The 23508-nt window shown below is 46.8% G+C and overlaps 1 protein-coding gene across 7 annotated transcripts in view; it reads left to right on the forward strand.

Moving 5' to 3' along the window:
• Window positions 1-23508, forward strand: part of LOC119899909 (semaphorin-5B-like) — a 149617-nt gene that overhangs the window by 42911 nt on the left and 83198 nt on the right. For all 7 annotated transcript variants that reach the window (XM_038714740.1, XM_038714742.1, XM_038714741.1 and 4 more), the window contains exons 4-6: window positions 4394-4456; window positions 12900-12998; window positions 13119-13332. In XM_038714740.1, the coding sequence (XP_038570668.1) occupies window positions 4394-4456; window positions 12900-12998; window positions 13119-13332 (376 nt within the window). The remainder of the gene's footprint in view (window positions 1-4393; window positions 4457-12899; window positions 12999-13118; window positions 13333-23508) is intronic.

Below are 23508 nucleotides of genomic sequence, written 5' to 3' on the forward strand. Positions count from 1 at the left end.
GTTCAGGGAGATGCCAATGGTAGCTCCAAATTTATTCAATGTAATATGCACAAATCCACACCATTGTTCACTACACTATGTAAGGTATAAATTGGAAGATTAATTTCAGTATCTGATATATTACTGTTAAGCCATGTTTCAGAAAGAGTGATGATGTTAGGTTTATGTAATACAACCCATGCACAAAATAAGTAAATTTTAGGGTTAAGACTCCTAATATTTAAATGCACAATTTAATTCTTTAGCATCATCACCGGTAGTGTTACTACTTTCACTGCTTGAACATAAGTTTAAAAGTAGTTAGATGCAAGATTAATTTACTACAGTAAAACAAAAGCACACAAAACATAAACCCACATACAAAAATAAACACAAAACAACAGCACCCTTCAAGAAAGACCCAGCAACCCCAGACACCATATTCCGGAGTATTTCTGTGAGTAAACAAAACTATGCGGGTAAAGAACATCTATTAAGTTCAAGGCTCAATTTGCATTAATATGAAATAAAGGAGTGTAACGCAAAGAAAGGAGATACCTCACAGGCAGCATTTAAACTAAATCGGTAGGGGGGCAGTAGTAATCATATGCTAGGAGGCTCCGCCACACAAGTGGATGGGTGTGGTGGCCACAGCCGTGGCCTCACAACCAGATGAAGAGCGCTTACCAGTGTTAGATGCCACACCCAGGAGAGATCCAGGAAGTCTGCTGGCTTAAAGGGTTGGTGCTCGGAGCAGGAGCAGCTTTATAGGAGAGGTGGCCTAATTGGACACTACCACTGCTTGCTATGTCTGGGGGGTGGCTATATTCTCTCCTTAAATATTTTGGGGATTAGATTTACATTATATTTGAGTATTTTTGAGTTAAGGTTAAGTAAATGTACATTTCTTGTGGAATATGTTTTTACATAAGTTTTGTTGTTGTTAGTCTTCCCCTGTGTGTCAAAACTGGTCTGATCAGCCAATATATAAGTCCCCTTTGTTTGTTGTATAGTAGGTCAGTTGTATTTTTGAGTCTCTTTTGTTCACAGCTTTAGTTATTGTTTGTTTATTTGACCTCTTTTATGGGCCCAAAACTTTTATCTTTTGTTGTAAGGATTTTTTGGTAAATAAAACCCTTTTTCTTTAAATTTCCCTCTTGACTCCTCATGCTTAACTGCCTGGTCCCTCACAATGGGGAAAAAAGGAAAAGCATGACGCATCAGCTTGCGACAGCAAGATGTAAACAAACAACTGAGAGCGATCATATGTTGCATCTAACAACATCTAACTATAACACAAGAAGAGTGTCAACAACAGCTCAAGAAACATTACAGCCGTGCTGTAACTTATTATAAAGGGGGGGCCTCACCTCATCAGGTAACTTGAGACTGGAGAAGTTGAAGTGGACCTGAAGGCAGCTTCAGCGTCTTTGTGGCAGCTGAAACACTCCTGTTTGCCATCAACAATAACACACAGCGTACAACCGGAGAAAGTACTTCATATTGGATTGACAGAGCTTGCCCTTGACAGGATCAAAGTTCTGGCGTCTCCTCGTCAGATCGGCACTGAATAGATGAAGATGCGACACTCATATACCAGCTTCTTTTTTTCCCTAGCAAGGCAAAGGACATGTATCATATCAAGACGCACAAAAAAGTCATAGCCTAAACCCAACAGGAAGTCGGCCATTTTGAATTTTACGTCAAATTTTGGATGATTTACACACTTCGTACTTTAACGAACTCCTCCTAGGGATTTAGTCCGACCGACCTCAAATTTCTGCTGTTCCTTCTAAAGGCATTGAAGATGAAAAGTTGTGCTATTTGCGAGTTTTCGTCAATGGACGTGTCCGTGGCGTGGCGTCAAAGATCAACTCTTTGCCATGACACAGGAAGTTGTTCAATTCAATTCAATTCAATTCAATTCAATTCAATTTTATTTATATAGCGCCAAATCACAACAACAGTTATCTCACAGCGCTTTTCATAAAAGAGCAGGTCTAGACCGTACTCTGTGATGATATTTACAGAAGCCCAACAGTTCCCACCAAGAGCAAGCACTAGGCGACAGAGGCAAGGAAAAACTTCCTTTTAAGAGGCAGAAACCTCGAGCAGAACCATGGCTCAGGGTGGGCGGCCATCTGCCTCGACCGGTTGGGGTGAGAGAGAGAGAGAGAGAGAAAGAGAGAGAGAAAGAGAGTGAAAGAGAGAGAGAGAGAGAAAGAGAGAGAGAGAGAGAGAGAGAGGGATGTAAGGAGAGAGAGAGAGGGGAGGGAGGCAGCCTACACAATATACACACAGAGGTACAGACAGCGAAGGTAATGTTGCTATAAACTAAATGAAAAATGGTACAGATATTTATAATAGTGTTAATGGTAACCATCGTAATGTTAATGATTATAATAACAATAAGACTAGCAACAATAGTCGTTGCAGTAGAGGGTGTCGAGCAGGAACACGGGGGCAGCAGGCGACCCGCAGCCACAGATCCAGACTCCACAGCTCCAGAGCCAGAAAACCTGCAGGAAGTGATAGGAGGAGAGAGGAGAGGGACGAGAAAGCACAAGACTACCAGAAAGGGGAGAAGTTGTGTTAGTAACATGCAATAATGGGATAAGGTTGCATACAGAGGGAGAGAAAGTAGAGGAGAGAGGAGCTCAGTGCATCATGGGAAATCCCCCGGCAGTCTAGGCCTATAGCAGCATAACTAAGGGATGGTTCAGGACTACCTGAGCCAGCCCTAACTATAAGCTTTATCAAAGAGGAAAGTCTTAAGCCTACTCTTAAATGTGGAGATGGTGTCTGCCTCCTGAACCCAAACTGGAACCTGGTTCCACAGGAGAGGAGCTTGATAGCTGAACGCTCTGGCTCCTAGTCTACTTTTGGAGACTCTAGGAACCACAAGTAACCCTGCATTCTGGGAGCGCAGTGCTCTGGTGGGGTAGTAAGGTACTATGAGCTCTTTAAGATAAGATGGTGCCTGACCATTAAGAGCTTTGTAGGTAAGAAGAATGATTTTAAATTCTATTCTGGATTTTACTGGAAGCCAATGCAAAGAAGCTAAAACAGGAGAAATGTGATCTCTTTTCCTGGTTCCTGTCAGAACACGTGCTGCAGCATTCTGGATCAGCTGAAGAGTCTTAATGGACTTTTTCGAGCAGCCTGATAATAAGGAATTGCAGTAATCCAGCCTAGAAGTAACAAATGCATGGACTAGTTTTTCTGCATCATTTTTAGACAGGATGTTCCTGATTTTCGCAATATTACGTAGGTGAAAAAAGGCGGTCCTTGAAATTTGCTTAATGTGGGACTTAAACGACATGTCCTGATCAAAGATAACTCCAAGATTCCTCACAGTGGTGCTGGAGGCCAAGGCGATGCCATCCAGGGAAACTATATCTTTAGATAATGCGTCACGGAGGTTGTTGTAACTTCATGTACATGCTCACATCTGAACCAAACTTTACGTGCTTGATAACTCTCCCACCAAGCTATGGAGGACCGATCCTGACACAGTCAGAAATAAATACAGAAATAAATAAATGCTCAATAAATAAATAAGCATCCAATTAAATACACAAAAACAAAAATATTAAAACACACACATAAATAAATACATTTAAAAAATAAGTAATTAATAAATAAAGTAAAAATTATAACGGATAATAAATAAATAAGGTAATTATTACAAAGGTGAATAAGTAAAGGCGCTAATTAAAATATATACATTTATGTCTCCTTGTATAATTTAATTACTACCTACATTTATTTATTTACTTTATTTTTTTGTGTATTTAATTGGATGCTTATTTATTTATTGAGCATTTACTTATTTCTGTATTTATTTCTACATAGAGAGAAAGCCATTTACATGCTAATGTAAATGCTCCATATTTGTATAGCACCTTTCTAGTCTTTTCGACCACTCAAAGCACTTTTACACTACATCTGCATTCACCAGTTATACACATTCATACACTGAGCCTAAGTGCTCAAACGGAAACTAGCATTCACACTCATTCATACACTGGCGGAACAGCCGCCAGGGGCAAATCGGGGTTCAGTATCTTGCCCAAGGACACCTCGACACGCAACCAGGGGGAGCCAGGGATTGAACCGCCGACGTTCCGATTAACGGCCAACCCGCTCCACCTCCTGAGCCACAGCCGCCCCGTAATGCCGTCCACAGCCCTTCAGCAGCTTTGTTGGGTACCCCTGAATAAGCAAGGCTGGCAAGCTGGTCACTATGTTTCCACAATAAACAAACTGCAATGAGGTTAAAGTCTTTTCATGCATCTTTCGTGCGTGCCTACAGTATTAGCAACAGTCAGTTGTTGCATAACTGTTCTGGACTCAGTGACTGCTTTTCGGCCTCTTTGTCATGCCTGGCCTTTTTCTTGTTTTTGTTTCCTAGGCGACAGAATGGGCACCGGACGAGGAGACCCGGAGGTCCTGTCTGAGCACAGGCAAAACAGAGGTAACCTCAATCCCGCCCCAATTACAACACTTTGTGTCAGTGGTGCCTGGTTTACAGAGAGGTCGTTTTGATATCTACTGGCTGTTGTGGCAAGGTCCTTATGGGCCTCATGGGAGTGCTCTGTACAGAACAGCTATTTCAGACTCTTCAATCAAGAGTTGTTTTTCTTGCAGTGAGGAGATTCAATTCAATTCAATTTTATTTATATAACACTAAATCACAACAACAGTTATCTCACAGCGCTTTTCATAAACGAGCAGGTCTAGACCGTACTCTGTGATGATCAGAAGCCCAACAGTTCCCACCAAGAGCAGCACTAGGAGACAGAGGCAAGGAAAAACTTCCTTTTAAGAGGCAGAAAGTTCGAGCAGAACCATGGCTCAGGGTGGGCGGCCATCTGCCTCGACCGGTTGGGGTGAGAGAGAGAGAGAGAGAGAGAGAGAGAGAGAGGGGCAGCGGCAGCCTATACAATATCCACACACAGAGGTACAGACAGTAAAGGTGATGTTACTATAGACTAAATGAAAAATGGTACAGATATTTATAATAGTGTTAATGGTAACAGTCATAATGTTAATGATTATAATTACAATAGTAACAATAGGACTAGTAACAATAGTTGTTGCAGCAGAGGGTGTCGAGCAGGAACACGGGGGCAGCAGGTGACCCGCAACCACAGATCCAGACTCCACAGCTCCAGAGCCAGAAAACCTGCAGGAAGTGATAGGAGGAGAGAGGAGAGACGAGAAAGCACAAGACTACCGGAAAGGGGAGAAGTTGTGTTAGTAACATGCAATAATGGGATGAGGTTGCATACAGAGGGAGAGAAAGTAGAGGAGAGAGGAGCTCAGTGCATCATGGGAAATCCCCCGGCAGTCTAGGCCTATAGCAGCATAACTAAGGGATGGTTCAGGACTCACCTGAGCCAGCCCTAACTATAAGCTTTATCAAAGAGGAAAGTCTTAAGCCTACTCTTAAATGTGGAGATGGTGTCTGCCTCCTGAACCCAAACTGGAACCTGGTTCCACAGGAGAGGAGCTTGATAGCTGAACGCTCTGGCTCCTAGTCTACTTTTGGAGACTCTAGGAACCACAAGTAACCCTGCATTCTGGGAGCGCAGTGCTCTGGTGGGGTAGTAAGGTACTATGAGCTCTTTAAGATAAGATGGTGCCTGACCATTAAGAGCTTTGTTGGTAAGAAGAATGATTTTAAATTCTATTCTGGATTTTACTGGAAGCCAATGCAGAGAAGCTAAGACAGGAGAAATGTGATCTCTTTTCCTGGTTCCTGTCAGAACATGTGCTGCAGCATTCTGGAGTCTTAATGGACTTTTTCGAGCAGCCTGATAATAAGGAATTGCAGTAATCCAGCCTAGAAGTAATAAATGCATGGACTAGTTCTTCTGCATCATTTTTAGACAGGATGTTCCTGATTTTCGCAATATTACGTAGGTGAAAAAAGGCGGTCCTTGAAATTTGCTTAATGTGAGACTTAAACGACATGTCCTGATCAAAGATAACTCCAAGATTCCTCACAGTGGTGCTGGAGGCCAGGGCGATGCCATCAAGGGAAACTATATCTTTAGATAATGCGTCACGGAGGTGCTTAGGCCCCAGAACAATAACTTCAGTTTTATCTGAGTTTAACATTAGAAAATTACAGGTCATCCAGGTTTTAACATCCTGAAGGCACATTTGAAGTTTAGCTAACTGATGAGTTTCATCTGGTTTGATCGATAGATATAACTGAGTATCATCTGCATAACAATGAAAGTTTATGGAATATTTCCTGATAATATTGCCTAAAGAAGCATATATAAGTGAAGAGGATTGGTCCGAGGACAGATCCTTGTGGAACTCCATGACTAACTTTGGCATGCATGGAGGACTCATCGTTAACATGTACAAACTGAAATCGATCTGATAAATAGGACTTAAACCAGCTTAGAGCGGTTCCTTTAATGCCAATGAAATATTCCAGTCTCTGCAATAGGATCTGATGGTCAATGGTATCAAATGCAGCACTGAGATCTAATAAAACCAGTACAGAGACAAGTCCTTTGTCTGATGCAATAAGGAGGTCGTTAGTAATTTTCACCAGTGCTGTCTCTGTGCTATGATGAGCTCTAAATCCTGACTGAAAATCCTCAAATAAACTATTGCTCTGTAGAAAGTCACACAGCTGTTTAGCAACTGCTTTCTCCAGAACCTTAGAGAGAAATGGAAGGTTAGATATAGGGCTATAGTTGGCTAAAACATCTGGATCAAGTTTGGCCTTTTTCAGAAGAGGTTTAATTACAGCTACTTTAAAGTACTGTGGTAAATAGCCTGTTGATAAAGATAGATTGATTATATCTAGTATATAAGTGCTGACTAAGGGTAAAACATCTTTAAGCAACCTAGTCGGGATGGGGTCTAAGAGGCAGGTTGATGGTTTAGATGAAGAAATAATTGAAGTTAGTTGGTAAAGATTGAGGGAAGCAAAACAGTCTAAACATATATCTGGTTCTACAGCTGTTTCTAAGGTTCCTGAGTTTAGAGATAAGTTGGTGCCAGTTGAGGGCAGGTCTTGGTGAATTTTGTTTCTAATAGTTAGAATTTTATCATTAAAGAAGCTCTATTAATGACGAGTAGTACGCTGCTCTGGCATTACGGAGGGCCTTCCTATAAGTTTTAAGACTATCTTGCCAAATTAAACGAGAATTTTCCAGTTTGGTGGAACGCCAATTCCTCTCAAGTTTCCACGATATTTGCTTTAATTTGCGAGTTTCAGTATAAAGAGGGATTCTGTAGGGAACACCACTAAATGTTCAATTACTGTTACGGGGGTGTGGTGTGTGGACAGAGAGGACCCAAATGCAGCGTTCAGAGGGAAGGAGGTTTATTGGGGGAAAAAAGGGTGAGAGGGACTGGAGTGGAGGGAGAGTTGGACGTCGGGGAAGTACTGGCACGGGGAACCAAGGAGAACGGGGGCCAGGGAGCCGGGGAACACGGGCCAAGGAAGCGAGGAGAGGCAGGGGAACAGGGAGGACGCCGAGAGGGAGGTCCGAAGGGGAGTGGGCCAGTGGATGAGCCCAGCCGAGCGGAGGACGAGGGTGAGTGTACCTGGGAGGGAAACAAACAGAGAGACAAGGTTAGGGGGAGACAAAGACAAGGCACAGGGTAAGTTTGAAAAAACAAGAAACGAGGAAGCCTGAACACAGGAGTGGCACCAGGTATGGAGCAACGACGATCAAGCAAGGATGGTGTGGAGAACCGGGGTTGAAATACAGGCTGGGATGAGGTTGATTACTGGCAGGTGTGGCAGGCTGACGAGGTGGATGATGGGTTGCAGGTGCAGGTAGTTGGCTGGGCTCAGGAGCAGAGGGAGAGAGAGCACACGGGGAGAAAACACAGAGAGGCGGGCAGAGAACAGGAAACCAAGGGAAAAAGCAGAAAACTGATAAAAAGGAGGAAAAACCAGGACACTCACCGTCAGCCGGGCTGCCACCACAACAGGGCCCCCTCCTCAATGGACGCCTCCCGGCGGCCTTCCTGTAGGACAGGGGGTTCGGCAGGCGAACGCGGGGGGAAGATGTCGTACTGGGGTCCGGCTGATGGGGGTCCAGGGTCCAAAACCAAACTGGGAATACAGGGAGGGCTTCAGGACAGGGAAGAGTTAGGGGAACAGGCAGGGCAGAACTGGAAGCTCAGGGCTAGACAGGGTGCCAGAGGGTAGCGCTGGGGGACCAGGGGGTTCAGACAGGGTGCCAGAGGGCGGAGCTGGGGGACCAGGGGGTTCAGACGGGGTGCCAGAGGGCGGAGCTGGGGAACCAGGGGGTTCGGGCGGACGTCCCGAGGGCGGAACAGAGGGACCAAGGGGTTCGGGCGGAACAGGGGGACCAAGGGGTTCGGGCGGAACAGGGGGACCAAGGGGTTCGGGCGGACGTCCCGAGGGCGGAACAGAGGGACCAAGGGGTTCGGGCGGACGTCCCGAGGGCGGAACAGAGGGACCAAGGGGTTCGGGCGGGCGTCCCGAGGGCGGAACAGAGGGACCAAGGGGTCCGGGCGGACGTCCCGAGGGCGAAACAGAGGGACCAAGGGGTTCAGGGGGGTCAGGTTGGTCCGACGGGCAGCCCGAGGGCGGACAGGGGGAGCCAGGAAGTTCAGAGGAGCAGGGTTGGTCCGACAGGCAGCCCGAGGGCGGACAGGGGGAGCCAGGAAGTTCAGGGGGGCAAGTCGAATGCAGAGCAGGAGAGCCAGGAGGGTCCGGCGGGACAGGGGAGCCCGAGGGCAGACCAGGGGAGCCAGGAGGGTCCGGCGGGACAGGGGAGCCCGAGGGCAGACCAGGGGAGCCAGGAGGGTCCGGCGGGCGGCCCGAGGGCGGACCAGGGGAGCCAGAGGGCGGACCAGGGAAGCCAGGGGGGTCCGGCGGGCGGCCCGAGGGCGGGCCAGGGGGGCCCGGCGGGCGGACCAGGGGAGCCAGAGGGCGGACCAGGGAAGCCAGGGGGGTCCGGCGGGCGGCCCGAGGGCGGACCAGGGGAGCCCGGCGGGCGGCCCGAGGGCGGACCAGGGAAGCCCGGCGGGCGGCCCGAGGGCGGACCAGGGAAGCCAGGAGGGTCCGGCGGACCAGGGGAGCCAGGAGGGTCCGGCGGACCAGGGGAGCCAGGAGGGTCCGGCGGACCAGGGGAGCCAGGAGGGTCCGGCGGACCAGGGGAGCCAGGAGGGTCCGGCGGGCGGCCCGAGGGCGGACCAGGGGAGCCAGGAGGGTCCGGCGGACCAGGGGAGCCAGGAGGGTCCGGCGGGCGGCCCGAGGGCGGACCAGGGGAGCCAGAGGGCGGACCAGGGGAGCCAGGAGGGTCCGGCGGGCGGCCCGAGGGCGGACCAGGGGAGCCCGAGGGCGGACCAGGGGAGCCAGGAGGGTCCGGCGGGCGGCCCGAGGGCGGACCAGGGGAGCCCGAGGGCGGACCAGGGGAGCCAGGAGGGTCCGGCGGGCGGCCCGAGGGCGGACCAGGGGAGCCAGGAGGGTCCGGCGGGCGGCCCGAGGGCGGACCAGGGCGGCCCGAGGGCGGACCAGGGGAGCCAGGAGGGTCCGGCGGGCGGCCCGAGGGCGGACCAGGGGAGCCAGGAGGGTCCGGCGGGCGGCCCGAGGGCGGACCAGGGGAGCCAGGAGGGTCCGGCGGACCAGGGGAGCCAGGAGGGTCCGGCGGACCAGGGGAGCCAGGAGGGTCCGGCGGACCAGGGGAGCTCGGTGGGCGGCCCGAGGGCGGACCAGGGGAGCCAGAGGGCGGACCAGGGGAGCCAGGAGGGTCCGCCGGGCGGCCCGAGGGCTGGGCTAAGGGACAAAATGACCTCTCCAGAGGCCGGGGAGCCGGGCGCGGCGACCTCTCCAGAGGCCGGGGAGCCGGCCGGGGAGCCGGGCGTGGCGGCCGGGGAGCCGGGCGTGGCGGCCGGGGAGCCGGGCGCGGCGACCTCTCCAGAGGCCGGGGAGCCGGGCGGGGAGCCGGGCGTGGCGGCCGGGGAGCCGGGCGCGGCGACCTCTCCAGAGGCCGGGGAGCCAGGCGAGACAAGCCAGAGAGTTCGGGCGGGCGGCCCGAAGGGCGGGCTAGGGGGCGAGACGACCTCTCCAGAGGCCGGGGAGCAAGGCTAGGGGCTGGCAGCGTGACAGCAGCGGGGGGAGTCAGGGATGGGGCTGCTGGTCCACCCGCCAACAGAACACGAGGAGCAGGGGTCGGCCGGACCACCGGCGGGGCTGAAGCCGGTCCGTCCGCCAACAGAACACGAGGAGCAGGGGTCGGCCGGACCACCGGCGGGACTGAAGCCGGTCCGTCCGCCAACAGAACACGAGGAGCAGGGGTCGGCCGGACCACCGGCGGGGCTAAAGCCGGTCCGTCCGCCAACAGGACACGGGGAACAGGGGTCGGCCGGACCACCGGCGGGGCTGAAGCCGGTCCGTCCGCCAACAGAACACGGGGAGCAGGGGTCGGCCGGACCACCGGCGGGGCTGAAGCCGGTCCGTCCGCCAACAGAACACGGGGAGCAGGGGTCGGCCGGACCACCGGCGGGGCTGAAGCCGGTCCGTCCGCCAACAGAACACGGGGAGCAGGGGTCGGCCGGACCACCGGCGGGGCTGAAGCCGGTCCGTCCGCCAACAGAACACGGGGAGCAGGGGTCGGCCGGACCACCGGCGGGGCTGAAGCCGGTCCGTCCGCCAACAGAACACGGGGAGCAGGGGTCGGCCGGACCACCGGCGGGACTGAAGCCGGTCCGTCCGCCAACAGAATACGGGGAGCAGGGGTCGGCCGGGCCACCGGCGGGGCTGAAGCCGGTCCGTCCGTCAACAGAGCAAGGGGACTAGTGGCCCTAAGGGGCAAGGGATCGGGGGGGCCAGGCTGGAGGCTGGCGGCGCTAGCAGGTTGGGGATCAGGGAGAGGCTGGGGGCTAGCGGCGCTAGCAGGCTGAGGGACTGAGCCAGGCTGGGGGCTAGCGGCGCTAGCAGGCTGAGGGACTGAGCCAGGCTGGGGGCTAGCGGCGCTAGCAGGCTGAAGGACTGGGCCAGGCTGGGGGCTAGCGGCGCTAGCAGGCTGAAGGACTGGGCCAGGCTGGGGGCTAGCGGCGCTAGCAGGCTGAAGGACTGGGCCAGGCTGGGGGCTAGCGGCGCTAGCAGGCTGAAGGACTGGGCCAGGCTGGGGGCTAGCGGCGCTAGCAGGCTGAAGGACTGGGCCAGGCTGGGGGCTAACTGGCTGGGGATCTAGGGAGAGTGGTGCAAATTGGCGGGAGCCGCGATGGTCACGTCTCCTCCGGAGGCCACCACGGCCCCCAGAGAAGATGGCCAGGCGGGTTCCCTCGAACTGAAGGCGGGGGTCAAGCGTGGTGTCGGGCGAATATGGGGGACAGGCAGGCCGGGGATCTGGACCAAATTGGGGGCTCGCCGGTTGGGGATCAGGAGGGATAGGTGTGAACGGCAGAGGGCTGGAGTCAACAAAATGTCTGGCCCACTTAGGCAGCCGACGCCGCAGCCATGGCCTTACAGCTATCTCCCAGTGAGCCTGAACGTGGGCAGCTTGGCGAGACTCGAGGTCGGATGCCAACTGCCACGTAGACCACAGCTCTGCCAAGACATCCAAGAACATGTCCCTCTCCGCTTTAGAGTCTGCTGGGTCCATGGGTGGCTTGATCGTTCTGTTACGGGGTGTGGTGTGTGGACAGAGAGGACCCAAATGCAGCGTTCAGAGGGAAGGAGGTTTATTGGGGGAAAAAAGGGTGAGAGGGACTGGAGTGGAGGGAGAGTTGGACGTCGGGGAAGTACTGGCACGGGGAACCAAGGAGAACGGGGGCCAGGGAGCCGGGGAACACGGGCCAAGGAAGCGAGGAGAGGCAGGGGAACAGGGAGGACGCCGAGAGGGAGGTCCGAAGGGGAGTGGGCCAGTGGATGAGCCCAGCCGAGCGGAGGACGAGGGTGAGTGTACCTGGGAGGGAAACAAACAGAGAGACAAGGTTAGGGGGAGACAAAGACAAGGCACAGGGTAAGTTTGAAAAAACAAGAAACGAGGAAGCCTGAACACAGGAGTGGCACCAGGTATGGAGCAACGACGATCAAGCAAGGATGGTGTGGAGAACCGGGGTTGAAATACAGGCTGGGATGAGGTTGATTACTGGCAGGTGTGGCAGGCTGACGAGGTGGATGATGGGTTGCAGGTGCAGGTAGTTGGCTGGGCTCAGGAGCAGAGGGAGAGAGAGCACACGGGGGAGAAAACACAGAGAGGCGGGCAGAGAACAGGAAACCAAGGGAAAAAGCAGAAAACTGATAAAAAGGAGGAAAAACCAGGACACTCACCGTCAGCCGGGCTGCCACCACAACAATTACAATACCATACACCAAAACAAGGTCGAGGGTGTGGTTAAAACAGTGAGTCGGTTCATGAACACTCTGAGAGAAGCCAATGGAATCTAACAGAGAGATAAACGCAGTACTGAAGCTGTCATTCTCAACGTCCACATGAATATTAAAATCCCCTACAATAATAACTTTGTCCGTTTTAAGGACTAAAGTTGACAAAAACTCTGCAAATTCAGATAAGAATTCAGAGTACGGGCCAGGTGCTCGGTACACTATAACGAAGAGAATTGGTTGCAGTGATTTCCAACTTGGGTGCGAAAGACCAAGAACAAGGCTTTGAAATGAGTTATAGTTTAGTTTAGGTTTAGAGCTGATTAGTAGGCTAGAGTCGAAGATAGCTGCAACTCCACCTCCTCGGCCTGTGCCTCGAGGAATGTGAGTATTAATATGACTGGGAGGGGTGGATTCATTTAACCCACTCTATCTCCTGAGCCACAGCCGCCATTGTTTTTCTCAGCAACACATCAAAGAATATTTAGCCTTCCACCTTAGCATCCCCCATCCCCTTTTTCTTAGCTCCACTGTAACTTTCTGAAAGCTTTCTTCTTCACCCACTTCTCTGCAGACTGAATGTCAGAACTACATCAGAGTCCTGCTAGTGAACAAGACTGAGATCATGACCTGCGGGACCAATGCTTTCCAGCCATTATGTATTAGCAGAGAGGTACGCATAAGTGTGTAGTTTTGTAGAAATTTAATGAACACTGTAGATTTAATCCCTTTTTCCCCATTGCTACCTTTTTCTCTCCATCTCTGTATCGCCCTGTGTTTTCACCCGTCACAGGTGGGCAACATGAGCAATGTGCTGGAGCGGGTGAAAGGTGTGGCACGCTGCCCATATGACCCTCGTCACAACTCCACGGCGGTGGTGACAGAGAGTGGAGAACTTTATGCGGCCACTGTCATCGACTTCTTTGGCCGTGACCCCGTTATATACCGCAGCCTGGGTGGCATGCCACGTCTCGCGACTGCACGGCACAACTCCAAATGGCTCAATGGTACAGTAGAATGGCAAAAACTGCTACATATGATGTTCTTTGACTCACTCTGAAAGGTCATTGGAATGTGATTTTAGCTAATGATTATTTCCATTACCAACTACTGATGGTTATATTTTCAATAAATTGTTAAATAATTGGATTTATAGATAAGATATCAATATGGCAAATGTTGTTTTGTCCGACCAACAGTCCATAACTCAAATATATTAAATTTACAATGATATAGTAATAACAATTCAATTATTCTTAAATTTGTAGATTTGTTTTTATTGCTCGACTAACTTTTTCATTGATTGACTAAGAGCTTTCAGTCCTGTGAAATTTGTAGAAATACTCTATTTAAATTTCAATAACCTTTATTTAACTAGGAAAGTCACATTGAGGTTAAAACCTCTTTTACAAGTGAGACCTAGTCAAGACAGGGTCAGATAGCAGGATCAAACAGATAACCAAGCAACAATAAGAAACCAATCACAACAACATCATTAGGTATATCCAACGAAGGTTAAAATCAAGGGAAACTGGACTTGGTTGAAGATACTGGAAGACGTTTCGTCCCTTATCCAAAGGACTTCTTCAGTTCTGACTGACTGGCAGGGAAACTCAGCTATTTAACCTCAGTGGGGTCGTTGGCCCGGGTCATCGATACCGCTGGTTCGTTAGTGTTCCCGGTTGCTGTGACGACAGTCGTTAAGACTACCTGTGGCCAAGACTGAACGACCATCGTTGGTATCTTCACCTGAGGCCAATAGGTTACGTTTGTTGAGTTTCCTGGGAAGTGATGAAAGGACAGCATTGTAAGTGGGGGATAAGTGGTGGCGTACACCCCCTCCCCTGTTCAATGACGGCTTCTCCACCCTGGTGTAGATGCTTCCTTGACACCTCTTTCAAACCATCCATCTTCTCTGTCTAAAATGTGCACCTGGTGGTCCTCAAACGAGTGTCCTCTGTCCTTCAGATGTAAGTAGACTGCAGAGTCTTGACCTGAGGAGTTGGCCCTTCTGTGTTGAGCCATGCGTTTGTGTCGTGGTTGTTTAGTCTCCCCAATATACAGGTCTGTGCATTCCTCACTGCATTGGACCACATACACTAGATTGCTTTTCTTGTGTTTGGGTGTGCGGTCTTTGGGGTGGACCAGCATCTTTCTTAGTGTGTTCTTGGCTTTAAAAAACACAGGGATGTTATGTTTGTTGAAAATCCTCCTGAGTTTCTCTGATACTCCAGACACGTATGGAATCACAATGTTGTTGCGTTTGACCTTCTTTTCCTCCTCCCATGTAGTTTTGTTCTTCTTGGATCTTGTGGCTGTTTTCACAAAGGTCCATTTAGGGTATCCACAGGCTGTAAGTGCCCCCTTCAAGTGACTGTATGACTGTAACGACTGTCGTCACAGCAACAAGGAACACTAACGAACCAGCGGTATCGATGACCCTGGCAAACGACCCCACTGAGGTTAAATAGCTGAGTTTCCCTGCCAGTCAGTCAGAACTGAAGAAGTCCTTTGGATGAGGGACGAAACGTCTTCCAGTAGCTTCAACCAAGTCCAGTTGCCCTTCATTTTAACCTTCATTGGATAACTATGACCTGGATGACTGAGAATCTTCATAGACATCATTAGGTATAACAGGAAACACTGCAAAACAAGTCTCCACAACAACATTTTGTACAACACCGAGACACAGCACAACAACATTTAGGTATTACATAATACCCTACATAGTACTGTTCACAAAAACAACAATTGATCATAGATTTAATAAGAAGTTAATAGAATTGGCAAAGCAGCTGCAGTTAGCAGTGACCACCTCCTTTATTCTATGTTTAAAATCATTTAGAGAGAAGAGGGATTGAAGTTTGAGCTTAATTGATTGAAGTTTGAGCTTAATTGATTGAAGTTTGAGCTTTTTTTTTTATCAACTTAGAAATATAGCAAAAATTCGATCTATGTTAACTTTTAAGGACACCGAGACCATTTTACACGTCTTCATCTCATCACGCCTGGATTATTGCAACAGCCTTTTCACCTGTTTAACCCAAAAATCTATTGATGGACTCCAGACTGTCCAGAATTCAGCTGCCAGGCTTTTAACCAGAACAAAGAAATATGACCACATTACTCCTATTTTAGCTTCATTACACTGGCTCCCAGTATGTTTTAGAATTGACTTTAAATTTCTATTGATCACTTTTAAAGCTCTTGATGGCCTCTCGCCTTGTTATATTTCTGACCTTTTAGTCCCATACGCACCAGCACGTACCTTGAGATCCTCGGGCAGAGGTCTGTTGTCTGTTCCAGAGTCTCGACTGAAAACTAAAGGGGACAGAGCGTTTGCTGTCAGGGCCCCGAGGCTCTGGAACAGCCTGCCCGAGGAAATCAGGTCGGCTGAGTCAGTGAACTCTTTTAAGTCCCTTCTTAAAACATACTTTTATAGGAGAGCCTTTCCGATCTTATTTGACTTTATTTTATATAATAATAATAATAATAATAATAATAATACATTTTATTTATAATGCACTTTACATTTCAGGGAAATCTCAAAGTGCTACAACAACAAGGGGTTAAAAACAGTTCCAGAAAATAACAATCGCAATAAAAAACCGTAACAAGAAATTTAAAACCATGACTGTTAAAAGGCCTTTTGAAATAAAAAAGTCTTTAGGCCCTTCTTAAAAACCTCCAGAGTTTGTGGGGCCCTTAGGGGCTCTGGGAGGGCATTCCAGAGCCGTGGGGCGACTGCCTGGAAGGCCCTGTCTCCCATGGTGGAGAGTTTAGTCCTTGGTTGGTGCAGGCAGTGGGTAGAGGTGGAGGAGCGGAGGTTTCTTAAGGTGGTGAGTGGGGTGAGGAGTTCACTGAGGTAGGCAGGGGCAGTTCCATGTATGCACTGGTGGGTAAGGAGACAGATTTTATATTGAATTCTGTAATTTTATCCCTTTATTTTATTCTATTTTACTAATTTTATATTAATTTTTCATGCTCTTATCTTGTTTTTTTGTATTATTGTCTTTACACTTGTTAAGCACTTTTAACTTGTTTTTGAAAAGTGCTCTACAAATAAGGATTATTATTATTATTATTATTAATCTGCACATCATTCCAAGACCAGGGGCCATAACAGAACAGGCTTAGCTTTCCAGCCTCTGTTCTGATAGCAGGCACTTTGAACTGTAGACAGTTATGTGACCTGAGATTATGATGGCTTTGAAAGGTTAAAAATGTCTGTTTAAATAATTTGGAAGTTTTCTTAATTATCTTGTAAATTAAAATATACCAATGCTCAAGCCTGCGCAAGTGAAGAGATTACCATCCTTCCAATCTGTACAGTCCTAAAACTAGAGTTAGTAACATATCTGAGAGCTGAGTGATAAAGAGGATCAAGTTTGGACAAAGTGAACAGAGAGGCAAACCTGTAGATAGTATCCCCATATTCAATCTGCGACAGAAAAAGGCCAGCAACTAAGCGTTTTCATGAAGCCATGGAGAAACAGGACTTTAGCCTGTACAGAAAACCCATTGTGAATTTTAATTTCTTTGCAAGATAATCAACATGGTATTTAAAATTTAAGTTTTTGTCCAACCAGATTCCCAGATATTTATAATTGACTGGATCCAGACTCCATCCAGGGTCGTAATGGAGATGGGTGGTAGCTTTGTTCGCCCAGAGGCAAAAACTGCCTGGCATGTTAAAAATGTGAGTAATAGGCTCAACTATGACCGGTGCAGCCACCTTTAACAGAAATGGATCCAGACTATCAGGTCTGGGCGCCTTTTTGGGGTCTATTGAATTCAGTGACTGCAGAACATCTTGAACTTGTATGACTTCAAAATCAAATGGGAATGCAGAGGTTGAGGATGTACTAGGTAGCAAAAAACATGTTGAAGGATCAACTGAAATTGATGGAAGCTGCTGATCAAATTAATGACCTGCCTTCTCAAAATGACCGTTGAAGGCATTTAATATATCACTTTTATCTGTGATAGTTACATTTCCAATATTCAGTTGCTGAGGAAAGTCTGAAGCATTTTTATTGTGTAATACTTTGTTTTCCAGAATTTGGATGGATCGTTAAAATTATCAGTAGTTGAGGTAAGGTAATAATTTGATTTAGAGGTCCGAATGGCAGAAGTACATTGCTTTCTCAAAGTTCTGAAGCGTTGCCAGTCTACATTACTTTTGGTCCTCCTTTTTTGATCATTAATCATTTCTTGATTGAATTAACTGGGCTAGTTCCTGAGAAAACCAAGGATTATCTCTGTTCTTTATTCTGAGCTTTTTAAAAGGGGCATATTTATTTGTAATCGATAGAAACTGTTCAAAGCTTCATCTACAGTAGGAATCAATGCAACACAATCCCAATTTAGTCTTGCAAAGTCAGATAAAAAGGCCTGCTCTGAAAAGTGTTTAAAATAGCGTCTTGAAACAGTGAGACCCATAAGTTTAGGTATTTTGGTGTTTCTCACACATCGTATTACATAATGGTCGCTCATTTCATTTGCAAATACACCTATTGCTGTGTACTTATGAGCCCTGTTGGGGAGAATGACATCTAACAGGGTGTCACTATTAAGCTTAGATGGATTGAGTCTGTAGGGGCTGTCAATAAATTGTACTAAGTTCAGAGAATTACAGGCCAGCTTGAAATTCTCCGATTTGTCACTGAGCCAATCCCAATTTAAATCAGCAAATAAAATAATTTCTGAATTATTAAATTTAGACAACACTTCAGTTAGAGTCGACAATGTTTCATTAACAGCAGAGCCTGTAGCAAACAATAATTGTAAATGGAGCATTTGCAACCTTACTATCTAAGGCTATAAGTTCAAACTGTCTTGGGATTGACTGAGAAAGTAAAACAGACACAGGAAATATTTAAGATCCATAATAGCTACACCACCTGGGGCGGCTGTGGCTCAGGAGGTGGAGCGGGTTGGCCGTTAATTGGGAGGTCGGCGGTACAATCCCGGCTCCCCCGGGCTGCATGTCAAAGTGTCCTTGGGCAAGATACTGAACCCCGAATGGCTGTTCCGCCAGTGTATGAATGTGTGTGAATGTTAGTTTCTGTTTGAGCACTTAGGCTCAGTGAATGAATGTGTTTGACTGGTGAATGCAAATGTAGTGTAAAAGCGCTTTGAGTGGTCAAAAAGACTAGAAAGGCGCTAAACAAATACGGAGCATTTACATTTACATTCACCTGCAGGCCCTTTCCGATCTGTTCTTTAAAAATTGTAACCACCAACCACCAACACCTATAACATCATTAGGGACAGAGGGTTTAAGCCAAGTTTCAGAAATCACAAAAATATCGGGATTAGCAGACATGAACCACGTTTTCAATAAATCCAGTTTAGGTAATAAACTTCTAGCGTTGATATGTAGAAAACCAATTCCATGCCTATTAGCAATTTCAGTAGGCGTTGAGAGATGATGTAAGTTTACTGAAACAGACTTGAGGCCTGGGTTTACATTAACATTGCCAGAGACAAAAGCAATAAAATCAATGTTGTGAAAGGGACTTTTTAACATTAAAAGAAGATTTGTGATGGGAGGAAGTCCTTGGGCAGCCGTAGAAAATAGCTGTTTCAAACACCAGCAAGGCATGAGGGAAGACGGTCCTTATGTGATCAATTATTAGTACGTTGAGAAGTTGATCTGTGGTGAAGTTAGTTGCGATTTGCTCACTTGATGGAAGATCACAGACTCCAATTGCAAATGAACAGTGTATGCAGCAATACTGGCATGACAGCGGCATACACGCGAAGCAAACAAAGTCAGCACGATTGTGAAATTGAAAGTCATTGTTAAAATCAAAAATGTCACATCCAGCGTCCAGAGGGACGGAAAAAGGAAAAGCTGGCAACAGAGGGGGAGAAGGAAGTGATGCAGTTACCTGAGATTTATATCCAGAGATAGGCCTCCACTGTCATATGCCCGGGGTCAGAATTATGCGCACAATTGCACAGCAGCCTAGGATCAGAAGTCGTAGTCGCTCTGGCAGATCCTTTAAGTCCTGAGATCAAATCCAGCGATGGGCCAGCTCGAATGAAAGGTTTAGCAGTCAGATGAAAATTCCACCAACTCTTTTGCTGCTTGCACCACTAGGGACGACCATCTGTGGCCACTGTCAAAGAAACGGCCTCGGAGTTGTTGTGCACACAATTGCACACGTTGTCACCCTGGCCGATCCCTAAACTGGTGAAATTACTACGTAAAGCTGCCAAACTGCTAGACATCAATAAAACTACAATTCACCAACCCCTAGGAGATTCTCAGAGCCAAAAAACATTTAAAAGCTGCTTAAAATTCGAGACAGGACTCAACAAACAGACACACACACACACACACACACACACACACACACACACACACACACACAACTGCTATCGCGCCCCCACCTTGAACCTAATGAAATGATCCATTTACTGGTTTGAGTTACAGCTTTGTTAAATGTTTCACAGGTTCAGTGTTTTCTCTTAGGCGTGAGAAATCTAATCTAATAGAATTAGAAACATTATGGGGTCTAAAGTCTCATCAGTTTTCCAAATAATCCTCACAAGGTTAAAATGTATGGTAAAGACTTGGGTCAGACTTTCTCTGAAAGTTTCTGCTGTTCCTTTAAACATTGTCTTAGACCAGCCTGTAGTGATAGATGTGCACTTTTGCTATTTCAGCACTTTTTTCCTCTGACCACCCCGCAGCAGAAATCCATTCACACACACCCTTACTCTAGCAGACATGTAGAAGGACCTTCCACAGCCTTTGATAAGCAGAAACAGTCAGAATACTGGATTCATAGAGCTATATAGAAAAGCGAAGAGGGAGGAGTTATTTTAGGCATCCGTTTTTCTGGAGGTCAAATAAATTTTCTGCATAATCCATTGTTCCTCAGAGATAGAGATATAATTTGGACCTAAAACTTGGACCTAAATTTCATCATTTCATCCTATGCTGGTCGTTAGTTGGTCAGGTTAATGTTATACTCTTTCCCTCTTCCCATTAGACAATGTTTATTTACTTCCAACGCATGGACACAGAGAGAGAGAGCAATTTCTTTCAGGAAATGAGACAAGGATAAAAAAAGGACAATGCAAAGGATCAGTATTGGCTTTTTTTAATCAAATGTCAATGATACTGTAGCTGCAACTAATAAGCATTTTCATTAGCGACTAATCTGTTTGTTTGTCAATTAATCCATTAAATTTCCCAAGTCCAAGGTGACATCTTTCTCCAGTTCAGGAGAACCGAAGGCAGGGAGGGGGTTCTGGATCTAATCAATCCATTCCCTTATTGGATTGGTAGCCTGCCAGGCACTGACCAACTGTGTCCCATCATGCATCTGAATGAGAGCTATAGAGTCACTTGGGAAAATTATCTAAACGGTTTCTCTGCTTCTCTAATCCCCCAAAGACTTTATATGTAACAACATATTTATTTATGTGGTTTGCTGCCACTCTCCTTCTGCTTTTGTATAAAAGTTGGTGTTTTGGCATATACAGTCAAAGAATTGTTCCCATATTTCATTAGTTTTTTTATACAATATCTACTCCTGGCAAACAGAGTTTAGCTTTGGTTCAGCTTGAGCACTGAGGTTGCTGGCATCAGCTACTTAATTCATGTATCAAAATGAGTGGCTCATTCATCAGCTGCTTGGCTACCAGCTGATATAGACACTTCTCACTATTACTCTGCTGATCTCTTCAAGCCAATGCCGTTTGCTGCTGTACCTCCCTCTACCAAAGTAACCTCTTCATTATGTGCTGAGCTCTTGGTATTTTTGACACAACGCAGAATACTTGTCTATTTTTTAAGAGCTCCTGCAAAGGGGAGAGCTATTTGCAACAGATTTAACTGTAAAAGCATTAGTTATTATTGGACAACTCCTTGACAGAAGTGTGTCTGACTAGAATGAAGAATGGTTAATGTTTTTGTGGTAATGTTCTGGCAACTCAAATTACTAGTTAAAGTGAAAGACTGTTTGAAACACTGGCTTGAAAAATGTGGTGGGATGAGCTGACATTTTCAATAACCAAAAAAAAAATAATAAAACAATATTTTTCTGACCTTCACCAAATGCTTTAGTAACTTAAACCTAGCAACACATTTGACAGAAGAGTGTGTCCGGGCTTTGTATGCCCATGATTTCTGTGCAGTGCAGGGAAAGAAAGATGACACTGAACATAATCCAGGGATAAAAAAAAACAACAAAAACCCACAAACCACAAATTAGTAGTATACGAACATGTTGTAGAAGATAGTTGGGACATCTTACTTATTTTTTGCCTTCAAGCCTCTCTAAACCCTCTTCCAGAAGACAGACCTGTAACCCAACTAAATACAAACCATGGCAAAGTAAAACAAGTACAGTGAGAAGAAAACACAAAATGAATAAGGACTAAATAAAATTTAAAAGAGAAAAAATAATAATCTGGATGCCATCTAACTGGTTTACAAAAGTGTACAGCAGACCATCTGACCTGGACATAGCCAAGCTATAAAGGCATAACCTGTCCCCCTATCATTAATGGATATTTTTAGCATTTCGCTCTTTAAACTGTATCTGTGTTTGATCTGAAGCGTCTCCAGCTCCCAACCAGCCAGCCATGAACAGGCTGTGTTCATCATCAACCACACAGTTTGAGTATTATGCAGAATTTGTCAGCTCCACCTGCCCTTTGCATGACATACGTAAAGTATGCATAAACAAAGAAATACAGAATACAGAAAGACTCTGGTGTGCGCCACACAGTAGCTCAGGAATGTTTTAATTTCTTTGTCACAGATATCAACATTAAATTGTACATTTGGGTGTCATGCATTATAATAACTAGAAAATCTGAAAACTATTTTTAAAAAAGTTGATCACTTGCTTACAGTTTTTCTCAACTGCTTCAACACTATAAGCAGGTTTTTGAACAAAAATTTCAAAAGCATAACTCCAATTTTCTAAAAGCACACCCATTTCTCTAAACGCCACACAAATCCCTTAATTTCTCACTGCCTACACCATGTAGTCATTGAGAAAACAGTAACATTGTCAGGATCGGTGGGTGCGCAAAGCAGGAGTGAGCCCAAATGCACGACACTTAGCGCTGAGATACAGTTCCAGATTTCTTTAATCCAGGCAAGACAAAACTCACATGTAGTGAAAACTGGCACATCCAAAAAATGCAGACCGAGGTAGCACAGTGACTGGCAGAACGCACAACATTCGACAGAACATACATGCAACATGCGACAATGACCAGACAGGGAATGAACAGAAACACCAAAAATTTATACACAGGGACTAATGACCAGGGTGGAAGCAACACAGGTGACTGGGATCAGGGCTAACAAGGCAGGCAGAGAGACAGCAGGGGAAAACAGAGAGACTGGATGGCAGGCAGATTACTGGAGGCGAGCAAACATAACACAAGAACTGAACACTAAACATATCAAAGTAAGAAGTAACAGATCAGAATAATAAAAATAACAAACTAATCCAGACACAAGCAGACAGAATATGAATACACTAATAACAAGGAACACAGACTGAAGCAAAGATAAAACAAAAGTCAGAGCAGACATGGGCAAAACAACACAGAAGTACACAGACCAGGAGTAAACACTTAATCAATCAATCAACATTTATTTGTATAGCACTTGTACAGCAACCAACAGGTGTCTAAAGTGCTTTACATCAACCAAAAATACACAACACAGCATTCAATAAAAGACAAGAAGAAAACACATGAAGCATAGAAAACAGTAAGTCAGATAAGGTTGCCTAAAATCATCAGAAGAGAACAGAAGACATCAACTAAGGTACAGGACTAAGAACTAAGACACCAAACTAGGAACTAGGTTATGAGGCAAGGCAGATACAAAGTAACTTAAAGATGCGGGTGAATGAAACACACACAGAGACTAAAGCAAAATGATCAAAATCAGATTAATTAATGAAACTGGCTGAGAACATAAATTGACACCTAACAAACAGACAGAACCCAAGCATGATGGTACAGAACTAACACATGAGGGACAAGAACAGAACTAAACAATTACTAAGGCAGACACCGAGATAACAGGACAGATCAGAACCATCACACAGAACAAGCAGAAGACTGGATACAAGACCACAGACAGACAGGACTGAAACCCAGACACAGAGAACCCAAAATCAAAACACAGAGAAGGC

The sequence above is a fragment of the Micropterus salmoides genome, unplaced genomic scaffold (genome assembly GCF_014851395.1).
Source record: "Micropterus salmoides isolate LMB-PRFRI ecotype aquatic unplaced genomic scaffold, ASM1485139v1 Ms_hic_scaffold_12, whole genome shotgun sequence".
Classification (NCBI taxonomy): domain Eukaryota; kingdom Metazoa; phylum Chordata; class Actinopteri; order Centrarchiformes; family Centrarchidae; genus Micropterus; species Micropterus salmoides.